This window comes from Suillus subalutaceus (genome assembly GCF_016647625.1).
Source record: "Suillus subalutaceus strain FC151 chromosome Unknown DFJ58scaffold_557, whole genome shotgun sequence".
Classification (NCBI taxonomy): domain Eukaryota; kingdom Fungi; phylum Basidiomycota; class Agaricomycetes; order Boletales; family Suillaceae; genus Suillus; species Suillus subalutaceus.
Window position 1 is genome coordinate 1 of NW_024540806.1, and position 16663 is coordinate 16663.

Below are 16663 nucleotides of genomic sequence, written 5' to 3' on the forward strand. Positions count from 1 at the left end.
ACGCGTGCTGACTGACGCTCTCCCCCAGGACTGGTCTCCCTCACACTCATCCGTGCAATACGGAACTGGCGGTCGACAAGATATCCTCTCTATGCTACCCTAGTGAAGCATAATATATTCTACTATGCATGCGGTCTGCGTGAGTCAGGACTTACATCTGTTTCCGTACTCATCGGTGATGATCATTGTTCGGAAAGTTTTTCTCGGCCTTGAACGTCCTTGTACCAGTGATATTTCCCGATGTGCGTGAACCTGATGCCCTTCAATACGATCGAATAATTGATGTTTTACACTCTCAGTCCCCATACCACTCCTTCCTCGAAGAGTATGCACTTCATCTTCTGTCGTGGATTCCTACTGACAATACCCTATATACAGTTTCGAGGTCTTTATCCTTGCAATCCTCGCCACGCGGATGCACCTCCGTCTTTGGCATATCGACAATACCAAGCACGACGGTGATGCGCTCTTGTACATTTCCATGTCGGACATGTCACCTGGAGCCTGAGACCGTACGGTGTGACGTCTTATCGCGTGGCTTATTCGGTGTTGTGAAGTTTGGACTGTGAGATGACTGGTTTGGGTGGCTTGGCATGATGGATACCTTAATATCGCAGAACTCGCACTATAAATCTGTTTGCACACGATTCACGACTAATGATGACAACTCCTGCAAGTTGGGTTTACATAGTACCGAGTTGAACAATGGGCTCTTCCGGCTCGCACACTTCTCAGGCGTCCAGATGGCACCAACTGACAGGTCATAGATCCCTAATACTTCATACACAGTCGACCAGGATATAGTGCACGATCCCAATAATCGATGTCTATCCGAGTCAGTCTTGATCGTAGGACACGGCAGACACTTGGATGTGGTGCTGGTATACCCATCGTCCACACTATCTTCGCCTTGAACGCTGAGCTGCGGTTGGGACTATGCACCGAAGAGTGTTGTGCTTGTGTGATGTGATGCTACGCTAAAACCTGCTAAAACTCGAACAGCTTGCCGTGTACGTGTCTGACTAAGCTATGTGGAGATCGCCACGTCAAAAAATTCTCACCATCTCAAATTGACGCATGGCCAGACTGGTTAGGAGTCTATGTCTCTGGTCCATGCCTTGGTACCAACGCCATCGACTTTCTTCCGAATACAGCAAATCCTTCTAAAGTCCATTTTCTGTTCGCCCTGCAGCTCAGCCAGCGTGTTCGCAATCACCTTCGCTTCCCTACCCTGGCCATCATCCATCAACGACACTGCCCATCATAATAAGGATCATCTGCATGGCATCAAATTACGAGACGAACGGCGTTAGACTCATCAAGTTTGGATCCAGTGGATGCAAATTCTCCAAGCTTTCCTATCAGTGGTCACCGGCATTTTCGTGACATGAGGATCGCGATTCGCCAGGCTGTTTGTATGTGAGAACACTAAGATAATCAAGAAGGGCTGTGCGAAGGCGCTCTTGAGTATGAGCACAATCCACCTTTGCGACATTGTCTCATCCCTCCACCAACCCTATCTCCATTCATGGCTTGGACGCGTACTTTCTCCTCATATCGACACTATCTGCATCAAGCCGAAGACCACGCCGACGTGAGCAATTGATCTTTGAAGATTTAGAACCAAGGTAGCTGGTACCTGATATCAATGATGGTGTTGCAAAATTTCAAATATCAAGGAGCAATCAAGGAGTTTTCGAATCTGCTTGCAATGCGTTGATCAAACCTAATTATAGATACTGGGGCTGCCACTAGGTGCGTCTGACTCCTTGTATCTTAAATGTATATAGTCTGACCATTGACCATACAACTGACGTGCCTCTGACAGGAACGGAGTTTGACTATTCTCTTAGCCGTCTCTGGCACTGGAGAACTGTTGTCAAGTTGCGCTCACAGGCCCGTCTGCCACTGTGTTATGGCAGCCTGCGACCATAACGTCAACTCTCTAGATCATTAATCCAAACCTGCAACACGAATGCTGTCCCCGATGTCTACGCCCCCATCTTGATGTGCCTAGTTTATGTGAGAGATAAGGTGAATGATGTGTGCGAAAGTTCCGTCTCTTTACCTATCAAACAAATGCAGATGATATACTTGGCTGATGATATCGCGGCGTCCGACAACTTGTGTCGAAAATAAACAAGGAATCAGTGTCTGAGATCGTGATGACAATGACAATGCACTGTACATACGTATGAACGTCCAAAAGAGGTGTCCATCGAAACGTGGCGAGGGGGGTAGTATCACGCATTCAACTTCAAATATCACCTTTTGGAATCCCTGCATGAGTCTACTGCCATATAGAGTCATACGCAGGCGGAATATCTCTTGGTTCGCCTTCTTCACTATGCACCCGTCCCGCATCTTGGTGCTGGACAACGCCAGAAACCCTCTCCGTCAACTTCTTGCTGGGTAGCGAGGTCGAGGCCTTGACGTCCAGAAGCAGCTTCTCTCTCCTTCATTGAGTACATGTTTGGTCCGCCTTGGGGGTACCGGCCCGGCCTGGGCGAATGAAGCCCTGAGAGGGGTACCCGTTAGCAGCAGTGGTGGCGGTGTCGCTGTATTGGGAGGGAGAGCTAAGTGGGAGGGTCGTGCGGTTTATACTTGCGGCAGCTGCTGCGCCGGCGGCTGCACCCGCAGGTAGGAAGGGGCTTTCTCCGTATTGGCGCATGCTGCTACCATGGTCAGTGTAAGGGGTGATCTCATTTTCCTCGCCAAGGTCGACTTGGGGGAGAGTCCCACCCCCTGAAGGTTGGGAAATAACACGATCGGGGCCAAAGTTGCCATCGGACTCGACTCGCCTTATGCGACGGCGTAAGCAGAAGATGAGCAGAGCGAAGATGGCGATCGCGGCGATACCACCGACTACGCCACCTACAATTGGGCCGGTGTTTGATGAGTTGTTTGTGGAAGAGGAAGAGGAAGTTGAGACAGGGATTGAGGTTGTTGTGGATATCTCTGTTGTGATGATGACTGTTGATCCGTATGCATTTGTTGAGCTAGCATATTGGATAAAGGACTGTAAAAGACATGACATAAGAAAGGACGAACATAATAACGACGGGTACTGTAGTCGGGACAAATGTCATGGAGGTTGTTGTTGGAGTGGTACTTGTGGTTGCAGGGGTAGTTGAAGTTTGTCCATTGCTGTCAGTTGTCGTGGAAGGTGTGGAAGATAGGGAAGGAGCAGAAGATGGAGGAAGAGCAGAAGGAGCGAAAGATGTGGAACTTGAAAATGAGAGAGCAGAATAAGTATCGACTGTTACCGTCAGTGGGTTAGACATGATGGCAAGAAGGATATAGGAGAGACAACGAACTAAAAGTACTAAACGGAAAAACGTTTGTTCTTAACTTACTATAATTACATACTATGAGCGCGTCTGGACAAGGAATAACAAAAATTCAGATTCAACTGAGCCAAGTCACATGGTCTGTGAGATCCCGGATCACCCCAGGTCAAACACGCCTCTGCGGCAGTAAATTGATTTACATAATAGGTGGGGGCTCTCTATGCCATAGCCCGTATTGCTGACAACGCCCAGCCGCCCGCAACGTTCTCGCACTGCACCGCTTTCCCCAGAGTGCGCGCAGTATCGCTGAAATGATATGTCCGCGGACTCCGGAGGCTCCAATGCGCTTCTAGCAAGTGACAGGAGATTGGGGAAGCAGTGGAGCTTGGCAGCTTATCAGGATAGATCCGTTGTATGTATCTTTGTTCACGATCATGTCTTGATGTACACGTTCCATCCACGGTCGCCTTTTATTCTCCGAGCGCCTCAACGTTTTCTAATAACCTCCTCCGCATTACAGTAATGTTTTTTTTTAGTCTTTCGAACTAGGACTGAGTTCTTTCTTGCTCTTTTTCTGTTCGCCTTGCAACTCAGCCAGCGTGTTCGCAATCACCTTCGCTTCCCTACCTTGGTCGTTATCCATCAATGACACTGCCCATCATAATGTGGATCATCCGAGTCTGCATGGCATCAAATTACGAGACGAACGGCGTTAGACTCACCAAGTTTGGATCCAGTGCCAGATGCAAATTCTCCAAGCTTCCCTATATATCAGTGGTCACCGGCATTTTCGTGACATGAGGATCGGGTGCGTCTGACTCCTTGTATCTTGAATGTATATAGTCTGACCACTGATACAACTGATGTGCCTCTGACAGGAACGGAGTTTGACTATTCCCTTAGCCGTCTCTGGCACTGGAGAACTGTTGTCAAGTTGCACCCACAGGCCCGTCTGCCACTGTGTTACGGCAGCCTGTAACCATAACGTCAACTCTAAATCATTAATCCAAACCTGCAACACGAATGCTGTCCTCGATGTCTACGCCCCCATCTTGATGTGCCTAATTTATGTGAGAGATAAGAAGGTGAATGATGTGTGCTAAAGTTCCGTCTCTTTACCTATCAAACAAATGCAGGTGGTATATTCGGCTGATGATATCGCGGCGTCTACGAGTCTGCAATTCTTAGCGGTGCGTCGCTTTTTTTAATCGGAGGGCAAGATAATAACAAATATTCCGTGCGCGACAGTATCGATGCGGTGTGTATCGTCTAAACAAATTTGCTTCTTCCTTGTTCTAATTTGACGGCTCAGCGGCAATGGCGACATTCTGGGTAGGTTTGTCCCGATCTGTTCCCGCCCGCAGTTGAACCGAGTCACTTATCCAGACCTACGATTATGCTTGTTCATTTGAGGAAGAGGTAATGCACTTGTCACGCCATCGCTTGAGATGTCGATGATTTATTGTTCAAAGTGGAAATTTCTGCATCGGTCGCGCCGGAACAAGATGAAAGGCCTTTATATTACTGCACGATATGTACCCTTTTGTCTCATCACCACGGACCTATACCGTGCGTTCAGCTTTAGTACACATGCCCCCGATATTGAATTGACTTGTTTTGTTTCAGTGAACTTTGTCCCGAACGAGAACCCCGATGTATGTGAACGTGCAAACCTATTCGTTGACGAATGACGCTTACTACATACCTCGTCAGAAATGCCGGAAGTTAATCAATATTTACTCAGTGTACGTGCACGATATATGCTGCCTGCACATCCTTGCTGAGCGCTGCTCGTGCTTCTCAGGTTTCACGCTGATATCAATCATCTCCGCTGAATGTATCTCTTCTTCCCTTGTGACATGCGCATGCTCCTTATCCAATTCATTCAGGCATTTTAATGCTCAGAACATATGCGCTCTGGAACAATAATAAATCTGTTCTGGCCGCCATGGTGACCGCCTCTGTTGTGAGTCCCATGCCTTCAAGATGCCCAAGTTTATGGTTGATGAATGAGTCAGGCAATCATCATAGCATCCATCAGCATTGCATTTACCACTATTTCCACCTCATATAGTTCGTGCTCTCACTTTCCTCACTATTATTCGCATACAAATACTTCACCTTCACAGTTCTGACCAGCGCGATCCCCGGAATCGCAGGCTGCTATCGGAGCTCGAGGGGTGTTCAATTCTTCATACCGTATCTTCTCTTGTTTGTGTTTGAATTGGGTATATCGCCGGAAACTCAAAGCATACATGATAGACGCGCGCGCTGACTGATGCTCTCCTCAGGACTGGTCTCCCTCACACTCATGCGTACCATACAGAACTGGCGGTCGGATAACGGCCCTCTGTACACTGTCCTGGTGAAGCATAACATATTCTACTATGCATGTGGTCTGCGTGAGTCAGGACTTCCATATGTTTCAGTGCTCATTGTTGATGATTGTTGCTCCAAAAGTTTTATCGGTCGTGAACATCATCATGCAAGTGCTGTTTTCCGATGTGCGTAACCACCCCTCATACCCTTCAATATGATTGAGTTGTTGATTTTCTACACACCCAGTATGCATACCACTCCTTCTTCGAAGAGTAGGCACCTCCAACTTCTGCTAACAACACCCCCAAACTCAACTCACATATATAGTATGCTGTGCTTTCTCCTTGCAATCTTCGCCACGCGGATGCACCTCCATCTCTGGCATATCAACCGCAATGCGCACGGCTCTGACGCCCTTCTGTATATGTCCGACATATTACTTCCAGGCCGTACAGTATGACATCGCATGGCATGGTTATTGCGGCGTCGTTCGTGGAGTGGCTTCGACGCGTACCTTTCCGTTTTGAACTTGATATGGCAGAGCCAACGCTATTATATTGTTTGTAGACATTAACGATGAATCATGAAAACCTCCGTCCGTTGCAATATGTTCCGGAAGTCCGCCTCCACACAACGCATCCCATCCACGAGCTCCCACTTTGCAAGTCTCTGTTCCTGCAGAGTAATATTCACACACCGAGATTGGGAATGTATTCTTTCAGCTTGTATACTTCTCAGATGACCGACGCAGGATGGTACCAACTGACAACCCGTAGATGCCTAAAACCCCGCATGATCCATAGCCGATAAAGTCGACAATTCTGAACGCATTCTGATGTTTATAGTGGTCGTTCTGCTTGAGGCAACCGATAACACCAGTCTCGAAGACAGCAGGCACTCGAACGTGGTGCTGATTACTACGTGGCTTATTCGTTGTTGTCCGTTGTTGTCCATGTTGGACCGGTACGATGATGAGGCTTGTGTTTTTATCGTCTTGACGTGTCACGAACAGAAAGTGAGCTTTGCACTGATAGCAGCCAAGCGCGGCCACTCTTAGCCCAGTCATCGAGGGGTATGGGAGCTTGCCATCATTACAGACCCAAGCCGAAACCCAGAAAAACGATCCAGCATCTAAGTGTTCGACTTTGCCTTGCGTGATTTGTTTCGTGAGGAGGTCCATTGCCATCATGTGAACGCCGGCACCATTCCTGTGAGCTCCTGGCCCCTGGTATCGTTGTGTGCAGTCGATGATAAACCGTGGTCATCGAGGACGGCCATCACTCGACCGCTTGAGGTCCAGTAAACCATGAGATTGTTAGAGTTACGGTAACGGACGCTGCTCTTCCAGAGGGCACGATGAGCTTGAGTCACAATTAATGGGACACCTTGAATTAAAGAGGGCAACACGACGAAAGAAACATATACAGACGACGCATACATTGAGGCACTCGGTTCGTGCTCTGATCAGCGTCATCCACTCCTAATGTCATTCTGAGATGGAGCGCTATAGAGATTTGTGCAATCGAACCTGTACAGCGATGGCCATTGGCTACCTGTCTTGTTGATCGGTACACTGAGGCTGATATTTAATTTTATCGGTCTTGACGGGATGGGCATCATGGTCATTTATGATTGGACGTCTCCCATCGGTTTGATGGCGTAGTTGGTTATCGCATCTGTCTAACACACAGAAGGTCGCCAGTTCGAGCCTGGCTCAAATCATTTTTTTCCTTTCGAACTTTTCGGCGCACTCGTTGCTCTGGTCTTTGCGTTAATCATATTCGGCAATCTCACACAGCATTTGACCAAAGAGTATTCAATACAGTTTCTACGTCAACAAATGGTAATAAATGTTAGAACAAAGATCAAAGTTCTACCGCTACAGCCCTTATATCGTCGAGACGGCCTGCATCTTTCCCCCAGTATCCACACAACTTGAAATGACAGAACTCGGGGATAATAACCGCAGACAAATCTTGTAAAACACCTGGTCAGCAAGTTTGGTTCTTCTTCAGAGTAAAACAAATCGCACATCGCAAAGATAACTTGGATGAATATAAGGGGGAGGAGGTAGAGAATAGAACATCAGCCCTTTTTGGCCAAACAGGTCGGACGGGTGTATCATGGGCTCATGCGGGCAATTTTCTGGAGTGATGGATTCTTCGCTCTCAGAAACAGAACACGTAGAGCAGAGCGATAGGGGTGCCAGTGACAAAGATCGATCCCCATCGTATATGCGAAGATGTGAGGATGTCCTCTCAATTCCCGCAATATCGCCAGGCCATTGGACTGCTGGTGCAGAACTGCGGTAATCCCACTGAGGTCGCTGTGGGGCTCCGCTATCAGCGGAGGAGTCAGATGACCAGTAGGAAGCTTTAGCACATGCAGCCATGGCTTGATGTGGGGGGTATGTAGTATACTTGCGAGCGGGTTCTCGTGCGTCCTTCGAGGCGATGACTTCGCTGGGGTAGAAGGTATCAAGGTTTATGATCTCTTCTCTGAGCCTCAAAAGGCTAATCCGTGCAGACTCTCGTAGGTGAAATATTCGCTTGAGGATTTCGTTGAAAGATTTTGAAATAGGAAGGACCTCGAGAAGGAAATTAGGGTTGTTGATGTATTTCCGGAAGTTTTGATCCGAAGGCGTTGCGGGTCCCCAAGGAGAACGACCCGAGACCATGTTCACCAGAATAACACCCAACGACCAGATGTCCGAGTGAAGTGACGAGTAATGAGGGCTCCCGGACTCGAAATTACATTCTGAAAAGTAAAATATCAGATAATGACCCCATGTGAATGTTGACATACCAGGGCTCAAGTAATCCCAACTACCTACGTTGAATTCCCGACTGATAAGTTTTGTGGTCGACAGCCCAAAATCTGCAATACGGATGCCCGACCCGGGCTCGACACAGAGAATGTTCTCTGGTTTCAAATCACGGTGATATACGCCAACGGAATGACATGCATGTACGCCATCGAGAAGCTCAATGAATACCTTCTTAATGAGCGGGACATTGCCCTCATACTTTCGCAACTTGATGGCCGTAAAGAGGTCACCACCAGGGCAGTAGTCGAGTACGAAGTACATATATAGTCCTTCCTCGATGATTTGGTGAAGTTTGCAGATGTGTGGTGATGACGACCTGGATGCCAACCAGTGGCATGCGATCTCCCGTTTCTGCCATACGAGGCCATCTTGGGAGAGTTCCGTGTTTAGCAAGCACTTGATGGCATAGTAAACAGGATCACATGGGTCTGACTGAGTGTCGAGAGCACGATAGACAGTTCCGGAGGCACCAAAGCCAATCAACTCGAGCAACTTGAAACGATCGTCGCCGACCGACTGACCAGACAAGTCTGGAATTGGGAGCAGTTCCTTTTGATAATTCATGGTTGTAATTGGGTTATGTCGAAAGGAGGTAGATTCAAACGAGACGGCGTGAGGTAAAATGTTGAATTTGGGGGGACAGTACTTAGTTGATGAGTACTAGTTGGTGTCAGGTTGAATTGTAGTCTTAGGGGGGAATAAGCAGACAGCATGATTTTATAACTTGACGTCGACGTCGTGGTCTCACTTGTACCCATGTCGGATGTTAAGTCGGATCCGGGATGACTCATCATGTGACGAAGTTCTCGGGCCAAGTCGCAGTCACACTTTCATCACTCAGAACTCTTTGTGCATGCAGGGCGTATTCAGCTTATATTCCAACATGACATGTTGTCGCAAACAGTCCCTAGCTAGGGTGCATGGCGTTCCACAGTGCTATCGATTATCTGGCACTGTCAGTACAATCACACGAATTGTATATAATCATTCGGCTTTTCTTTGTGCGCCTTCTCTTGAACATTTACGCCATTACCTTACGTACAAAATACACTTGATTCTACATTTTGCCTTTGCGTGCTAACTGAGTAGTACGATACAAATCCAGGAGCAGCAATCAACACAAGACACTCCGAGTCTTGCATATCCTCTTCATCCTTGAGCTTGGCGGGCCACTTTCGCTGATTAGACTGATCATCACATTGTCTATTTCTTTAGCACAGATTCTTCCGTTAATCCTCGTTGGTAATCTCGAATATGGAAATACACGTGCAGCTCACCACTCAACCCATCCTCCATCCTCATTATTTTTGCTCCATCGCACCATCATGCCTGGCAGCTCAGACAGTCAATATATTAGACTCGAAGGTGAGTCCATCCATATTACCCTCCCATCTGTTTAATGATCCTCGCACTCTATCTACAGTTATCAACGGAAAAAATCTTCGAGTCCCTTCCGGGCGCATTCCCACTGGCATTTACGTGTCCATCAATGTTGACTCGAGGAGACGCTGGAAATCGGTCATCAGTGTTTTATCATCTGATGAATCTGCAGCGTGGGGGGATACTGTAACTTTGTAAAGTCCACGGAGACTTACGCGGCGCGAGAACTTATCATCGGCTTATAGATCGTCACAGGCGTCACCTGCATTATCAGTGGAAATCAGGGCGTCTTATGAGGCCGATCGAATGCTAGGCAGTGGAGAGATAATCGGGGAACTTCAAATGTCGTGGGATGAGCTACTCGATCATGGAGATAAGCCATTCGGTGAGTGACTTGCTCCTCATTCATACACATATACCAACACCTCGTAGATCCATCCTTCCCACCCGTGCGCGGTGTCCACCCTTCCCTCACGCTGAAGGTTGCCGTTGTACATGCTTGCGATAATCAAACCGACGCACTGTCTGATGTGAGTGACGCTGGTCTCTGTTCTTAGCTTTTGCTGACAGAACGCCAACGATAGTCCCTCGTAGACTGGAAAATTGCTCGAGACACAGATGCGGGCCACGCAGCAATTTGCCAAATACGTGACAAGCGAGAATGTCTCTCACTTGAATGCTGCTGTAGAGCATTTTCAATTGGTCCTGGACCAGTGTCCGGTCAGCCATCCGGACCACGCAGCGGCTCTCGCCAACCTTGCATATCCGTGCCTTCAAGGATATATTCGCAAGGATATTCAAGACATTGATACCACGACTTCTCTATTCCGCGACGCCCTTGTTTTGCGTCCACAGCGCCATCCCGATCATCCCTTAACTCTATATTATCTCACCGAGGCCCTGACTTGGCGTCACAACAAGAAAAGTACTGCCGCCGACATCCGCGAAGCCGCCCAACTCTATCGTGGGCTACTACCTCTCTGTCCAGAGGGTACCTACCTTCGTAGCATCGCGACAGGGCCAAATGGTGTCGACTATGTCATTGGCGTATGCAACAATCTTCCAATAGACACATCTGATGAAGGCATCCACCTTCGAAGAGTCGTCTTCGAGCTCTGTCCTCTGGGCCATCAACTCCGTCCCAGTGCCCTTCACTGGCTTGCACAGGCAGTAGAAGTCCGCTTCCAACAGTGTGGCAGCATTGACGATATATACGAAGCCATCCAACTTCGTCGAGAAGTCGTTTTCCTGTGCCCCGAGGGACATGCTGATCGTGATAGCTACCTGAACAACTTGGCTTTATCACTCGAGTCCCGCTTCATTCACCAAGGCAAACTCAATGACCTCGAAGAGGCCATTTCTTTGCACGAAGAAGTACTGCGCCTGCGGCCTGTTGGGCACAAATATCGTTATTTCTCATTGGGAAACCTAGGGGGCACCCTCATCATCCGTTTCAACAAACGCGACGACATTGATGACATTACCCGAGCTATCAGCCTCTGTCGCGAGGCACTGGCGTTGTGCCCACCTGGGCATCTACGTCATGATACCATACTTAACAACAACCTTGCCCTCGCGCTCAACACCAGATATACCAAATTGCATGTCAGCGAGGATCTTAACGAGGCCATTGATCGAAATCGCGAATCTCTTCGGTTAAAGCAGCATGACGATCCAGAGCGCCATGTAACTCTTCGCAATTTGAGCTCGGCGCTCTGCTCTCGTTTCATACAAACTCAGGAGAATGAAGATGTCGAGGAGGCCATCACTCTTTGCCAAGAATCATTGGCAGATTTGTCTTTACTCCACCCAGACAGACACCACTCCTACTGCAGGCTACGGGAAGCCTATATGTCTCGTTACTGCGTGCAGTGCGAGCCTGCCGATCTGGCACTTGCAGTAGAGAACTTCAGACTCGCATCAAGACATCCCACTCAAGGGTTTCCTGAACGCATCATGGAGGCTATTGTCTGGGCTCGCCATGCAGAAGTCTATCAACATGAATCTGCCCTCGAAGCGTACATGACATTTTTCGAGCTTCTTGATGGTCATTTGGCCACACGATCATCCACCATTCCACGGCGCGAAGCTGCCGCTGCCTTCCATTGTGCCAGATCACTACCTGTAGATGCAGCATCATGCGCCACACGCCGTAACAATCTACGACACGCAGTAGAACTCGTGGAACAGGGCCGTGGCCAGCAATGGTCGCTGGCCTCTCGACTCAAGACTCCAGTTGAAGACCTCGAGTCAGCAAATCCGACACTGGCGCACAAATATCTGGAGCTGAGCAAGCACGTTTCTAATGCTGCCCATAGTTCTGCAACAATTACCGACGGAGCTGCTGCTGATCGGGCAGCAACAGAGTACAGGAGACTTACAAGGCAATGGGAAGCTGCGGTAGCTGAGATACGTGATCTTCGCGCGTTCTCGCGGTTCTTGCTCCCACTTTCATACCAAGACCTGCAAGCGGCAGCGCGCCAGGGCCCGGTCATCATCCTCATTGCGAGTCAATACTCTTGCAGCGCCATCATTGTCCCGACATCAGGAGACCCCCATCACGTTCCCTTGCCATCTGTTGCTCTCGGAGAGCTGACAAATCTGAAGGATCGCTTCACCAGGGCAATACGACACGCATCTACCATGGGCCCCAAAGTGCCGCGGAACGATCTAATAGTCCTCTTGCGGACAGTATGGGACGAGATCATGCTACCCATCGTCAATGTCCTCCAGCAGGATCTGAAACTACAATCCCACTCTCGAATCTGGCTGTGTCCAACTGCAGCTTTCACATCCATTCCTCTCCACGCAGCTCACCCATTTCGAACGAACCCAGATCGCTCTAAGGAGCCATGCCTGGAGGATCTCTACATCTGTTCTTACACACCGACACTTTCGGCTCTGGTCAGATCTAGACAGTTGATGAAGAAGCCTGTCACTCCGTCCTTCGTGACAATTGGACAGGGTCAACCGGGTACAGGGAAAGGTAAGGCACTATTGGCTGTCGACAGCGAGCTCGAGCTCGTCCATAAGCTTGTCCCTGCGACGGCCAATCGTACCACTATTTCTGGTGACGCAGCCACTCGAGCAAATGCACTCGAAGCTTTGCAGCAGAACACCTGGGTGCACCTTGCTTGTCATGGCAAGCAGGACCGTACGCAGCCTTACAATTCGCATTTTGTCATGAAAGATGAACATCTGACGCTGCTCGATATCATGGACAAAGACATTCCTCACGCCGAATTCGCGTTCTTATCCGCTTGTCACACCGCTGTCGGCGATGAGGAGACGCCCGACGAAGTGATTCACCTCGCAGCTGGTCTGCAGTTTTCAGGGTTCAAAAGCGTCGTTGGCACGCTGTGGGAGGTCGACGATGCTGTCGCAAAACACGTTGTTGAAGCTTTCTACAAATATATGTTCAAAGATTCGGAGGATGGTGTCATGGACTGTACGAAGGCGGCCTGGGCGCTCAACTGTGCTACACACGCCGTGAAGACGAAGGTACCGCTCGAGCAGAGGATGGTTTTTATTCATATCGGCGTGTAGTTCTATCTCGCATGGCTTTCATCATAGTCTCTAGTACAAGCTGTTGATATTTCATCCCGTTGGTGTACCTGGCCCGTTCCTTCCTTGATACTAGCTTTGCATCCCCTCTCGTGCTGTCTTAGAAGCATCTTTTTTACCTTCATTCGTTGTTCAAGTATTTGAATTCAGCTCTTCACACAGTCGTTGCTCCGAGGAAATGCGTCAGGAAGCAAGGAGAGCATTGGTCATTGTGAGTGGCTTCAAGTTCTTTGACCCTTGGCTTCTACATGCTGGTTTTATATTCTAAGTAAAGTTCGAGGCACGAGAACGTACATAGAATGAGGTCTACGCGGCGGCATAGCTTTTTCGAGTTTCTCACCCTTCTTGCTTCGTACTACCACGTAGTACTTGCAAGTCCTCTACTGATAGACTACACTCTCGTTTCGTCGCATCGTCTACACTTACTTCAGTCGTCATGCCGAGGATGCGTAACGATCCCAACTTCAATGTTTGTCCAGACTACGCGTCGGATGGTTTTGCCAATACTCGAGCTCAACTCATCAGTGATGAGGTTACTGAAGAACAGGCGATACAACTACTCAAGAACATCTGGGAGGCGAATAACAACGTAGACAAGGTAGCCTGGCAACGCCAAGTAGCAGAAGATAGAGAAGAGCACGCTCACCGCAAACAACTTGAAGAGGAGGAGCAAGAGAGAATTGAACAAGCGCGAATTCAAGAAGAAGAGGCCGCTTGCAAGGAAGATAGGAAGAAGAATAAGCACAAGTTCACGCCAATTCTCAATACAGGAATACTGGATGACCCAGCTACCACACCGTGCTCCTACGCGCTTAGGAAAATAGAAAAAGGCGAGTATGTTGAAATATGGTATTTCACTAACGACGGCCTGGATGAAGCCAATCTAAAGAAAACAGTGGACGATGATGCCATGATCATGTCCACTCTGGCAGACAGTTCGTCAGCATGGGTCTCAGCGGCGTCCACTCGCAGCGCTCGCGCCGTCGTTAACGACGAAGACTTACCGTTTGAGGAATTCTGCCAAGCCTGCCCTCGCATGCTGACAGCAATGGGCAAAGCAGACTGGCCAGAGGACAGGGTCAGAATGATGGCCAAGTTCTGGAGGAACATCCAGGTTCACGAGTACCAGTCCATGCGGAACCTGATAGGGCAGAAGGCCCTGCTGGCCTACCAGGCAGAGCAACGCAGACGTTGGCACATCACAGTAAAGACGTCTGTGGGTCCCTACGACCTATCTATCGTCAACAAGAAAGTTCTACAAGAGACAAGAGAGAGGGTTTACTGGGATGAACGCGACAAGAGAGACAATGCTAGGAACTACAAGGTCAGTCTTATTCAATCAATGAAACATAAGCTTGAGCTAATCACTTGGTTTTAATAACTCTTTCTTGTTGTATCATTTTTTGACGCCTTGCCACATGCCACACATAACATGCCTCATGCCACACACGCTATGCCACATGCCACATGCCACGCTGCTCAACGCAGTCCAACCAACGCGATAACGCGTGGAACAAGCAGCGCGATTTCAAAGACGCGCGTAAGCGATCAGCTTCACCCAAGCATACCAGCAAAGGGAAAAGGGCGAGACAGGATTTTCGGGCCAGCACAAGCAGAGGCATCCTCTTGGCTTGTGCTGTCTGCCTCTGGGTGAAACCTGCACAAGATCATTGAGTGCAAGGCCACTCGGACTTGGGACGATGTGGGCGACACCATTTGCTCGCGCATCGGCAGAGTCCTCACCATGCGGGACGGCAAGCCCGTCTGCAGCGACTGGCAACGACTCAGCGGTTGCGCCGAAACCACTCACGACTGGAGGCACTTTTGCTCCGGTTGTGGCATATCCTCTCACGGAGCTCAAACTTGCCTTTGAGCGCAGAAGGCTTAAGGCACTCACACCTTACGACCCGAAGGCTTGGGAAGTTGGACTTGTTTCAGCCGGACTTTATGACAGATACTCGCATGTACCAGAAGGACTCCGTCACGGTTTCCACCTTAATATCCCTAATATTAAACGCACGCAAGCGCCACCTAACAAAGAGTCTATTGTTACATATCAACAAGAGTTTCAATCCATTGTACAAACTGAGCTTGAGAAAGGAAGATACATTGGTCCACTCAAAGCTAACGAAGTCGAAGATCTCATCGGCCCTTTTCAATCCTCCCCCTTTTCAATTATTCCTAAACCGGGTCAACCTGGACGTTATCATGTCATTCAGAACTATTCTTTTCCCCATCTTACTTCAACGAAATTCCCTAATGCGTCAATCAATTCCTACATTGATCCAGACAATTTCCCTAGCACTTGGGGTACCTTTCACGTACTCGCTCTCACAATCAGCTGCCTACCGCCAGGATCTCAATTTGCCATCAGGGACGTCTCGGAAGCATACCATACAGTGCCTATTCACGAGTCTCAATGGCCAGGGTCAGTTGTGTGGGTCTCGGATGACCTGTTCTGCATTGATACATGCATGTGCTTTGGATTACGGCTGTCGGCAGGAGCTTACGGAAACCTGGCCAATGCCGGTCTGGACTTATTCCGTTTGAAAGGAATCGGACCAGCCTCAAGATGGGTCGATGACCATCTATTTATTTGAATACTTAAAGAACACATCGCGTCATACAACGAAAGGAGACAACAATGGCATCAAGAAATCACTAGAAGGGGCCAGCATCAAGATAAAGGAAGGATATGGTTTGGTGGACACGTGTTCGATGATGGAACGATGGAGGAATTCGACGAAGACTACCGTTTTCCCATTCAAGACTTATCAGGGGCGTCGCCCAGGTCAGATGAAGATGCCCGGTTCTCTTACAACATGGCGGACATTGATGAGGTCTCTGACGACCTCGACATCCCATGGGAGATACTTAAGGATAAGATTTTTGCCCACCTCAACCCATACATTGGTCTTATGTGGGATCTCACCCAGAATGAAGTCTTCTTGGCTGACGAGAAGAAAAACAAGTATCTCCAGGCTATCAGAGTATGGAGAGAGCGCGTCGCGCACGTCCTCATTGATGTCCAACAGCTGTATGGTAAGCTATTGCATGCCACGCTCGATGTCCCAAAAGGACGGGCGTATCTTACATCCTTGGAGGCCATGCTACGCCTCGCAGCAGTTAAGCCTTTTCTCCCACGACGACTGGTTAAGAGACTTGAAGCAGACCTTGACTGGTGGAGTGACTTGCTCCAAAAGCCTTTCGTCAGTCGTACGATACCCAGTCCTCTATCATTACATGACCCAGCAGCCTTCTCAGATGCGAGTTCCGGTGTTGG

At 48.9% G+C, this 16663-nt stretch overlaps 7 protein-coding genes and 1 non-coding gene across 8 annotated transcripts; 6 read left to right on the plus strand and 2 right to left on the minus strand.

Annotated features, from left to right (window-relative positions):
• Positions 1–124: 124 nt before the first annotated feature.
• On the plus strand, positions 125–694 carry DFJ58DRAFT_751298 (uncharacterized protein; the record flags this gene model as incomplete). The annotated part of the gene is made up of 4 exons (XM_041387772.1): positions 125–139; positions 198–242; positions 300–325; positions 379–694. 4 exons carry the CDS (start codon positions 125–127, stop codon positions 506–508), a joined length of 216 nt encoding a protein of 71 aa, XP_041234826.1. The 3' UTR covers positions 509–694.
• A 1215-nt stretch (positions 695–1909) lies between these two features.
• DFJ58DRAFT_830661 (uncharacterized protein) lies at positions 1910–3284 on the minus strand (the record flags this gene model as incomplete). Its single annotated transcript, XM_041392215.1, has 3 exons — positions 1910–2451; positions 2494–2999; positions 3052–3284. The coding sequence occupies 3 exons, from the start codon at positions 3282–3284 to the stop codon at positions 2291–2293; spliced, it is 900 nt and encodes a 299-aa protein (XP_041234827.1). The 3' UTR covers positions 1910–2290.
• A 1895-nt stretch (positions 3285–5179) lies between these two features.
• DFJ58DRAFT_830670 (uncharacterized protein) lies at positions 5180–6215 on the plus strand. Its single transcript, XM_041392216.1, has 7 exons — positions 5180–5256; positions 5309–5363; positions 5420–5518; positions 5582–5692; positions 5751–5794; positions 5856–5881; positions 5937–6215. Exons 1-7 carry the CDS (start codon positions 5188–5190, stop codon positions 6067–6069), a joined length of 537 nt encoding a protein of 178 aa, XP_041234828.1. The 5' UTR covers positions 5180–5187; the 3' UTR covers positions 6070–6215.
• A 1042-nt stretch (positions 6216–7257) lies between these two features.
• Positions 7258–7331, plus strand: DFJ58DRAFT_t162. The gene has a single exon. It is a non-coding gene; the product is annotated as a tRNA-Val (tRNA).
• Positions 7332–7423: 92 nt separating this feature from the next.
• DFJ58DRAFT_830672 (serine/threonine protein kinase, negative regulator of sexual conjugation and meiosis) lies at positions 7424–9165 on the minus strand. The gene is made up of 2 exons (XM_041392217.1): positions 7642–9165; positions 7424–7584 (listed from the first exon to the last, which is right to left on the minus strand). Exons 1-2 carry the CDS (start codon positions 8998–9000, stop codon positions 7498–7500), a joined length of 1446 nt encoding a protein of 481 aa, XP_041234829.1. The 5' UTR covers positions 9001–9165; the 3' UTR covers positions 7424–7497.
• Positions 9166–9281: 116 nt separating this feature from the next.
• On the plus strand, positions 9282–13543 carry DFJ58DRAFT_751301 (CHAT domain-containing protein). The gene is made up of 5 exons (XM_041387773.1): positions 9282–9801; positions 9860–10010; positions 10062–10201; positions 10249–10346; positions 10411–13543. The coding sequence occupies exons 1-5, from the start codon at positions 9762–9764 to the stop codon at positions 13360–13362; spliced, it is 3381 nt and encodes a 1126-aa protein (XP_041234830.1). The 5' UTR covers positions 9282–9761; the 3' UTR covers positions 13363–13543.
• A 273-nt stretch (positions 13544–13816) lies between these two features.
• On the plus strand, positions 13817–14758 carry DFJ58DRAFT_672881 (uncharacterized protein; the record flags this gene model as incomplete). Its single annotated transcript, XM_041383041.1, has 1 exon — positions 13817–14758. One exon carries the CDS (start codon positions 13817–13819, stop codon positions 14756–14758), a length of 942 nt encoding a protein of 313 aa, XP_041234831.1.
• A 279-nt stretch (positions 14759–15037) lies between these two features.
• On the plus strand, positions 15038–15253 carry DFJ58DRAFT_672879 (uncharacterized protein; the record flags this gene model as incomplete). Its single annotated transcript, XM_041383040.1, has 1 exon — positions 15038–15253. A coding segment is annotated over one exon (216 nt), but the record flags the coding sequence as incomplete, so codon positions are not given.
• Between the last annotated feature and the right edge of the window lie 1410 nt (positions 15254–16663).

Bases quoted from the DNA above. Each gene is read 5' to 3' on its own strand.
- DFJ58DRAFT_830670 (XM_041392216.1), top strand. From the start codon at position 5,188: ATGCTCAGAACATATGCGCTCTGGAACAATAATAAATCTGTTCTGGCC. The intron at 5,257-5,308 runs GTGAGTCCCATG...TGAATGAGTCAG, and splicing joins CCATGGTGACCGCCTCTGTT to GCAATCATCATAGCATCCAT. The intron at 5,795-5,855 runs GTGCGTAACCAC...CTACACACCCAG, and splicing joins TGCAAGTGCTGTTTTCCGAT to TATGCATACCACTCCTTCTT.
- DFJ58DRAFT_751301 (XM_041387773.1), top strand. From the start codon at position 9,762: ATGCCTGGCAGCTCAGACAGTCAATATATTAGACTCGAAG. The intron at 9,802-9,859 runs GTGAGTCCATCC...CTCTATCTACAG, and splicing joins TCAATATATTAGACTCGAAG to TTATCAACGGAAAAAATCTT. The intron at 10,011-10,061 runs GTAAAGTCCACG...ATCGGCTTATAG, and splicing joins TGGGGGGATACTGTAACTTT to ATCGTCACAGGCGTCACCTG.
- DFJ58DRAFT_830672 (XM_041392217.1), bottom strand. From the start codon at position 9,000: ATGAATTATCAAAAGGAACTGCTCCCAATTCCAGACTTGTCTGGTCAG. The intron at 7,585-7,641 runs GTGCGATTTGTT...GTGTTTTACAAG, and splicing joins ATCCAAGTTATCTTTGCGAT to ATTTGTCTGCGGTTATTATC.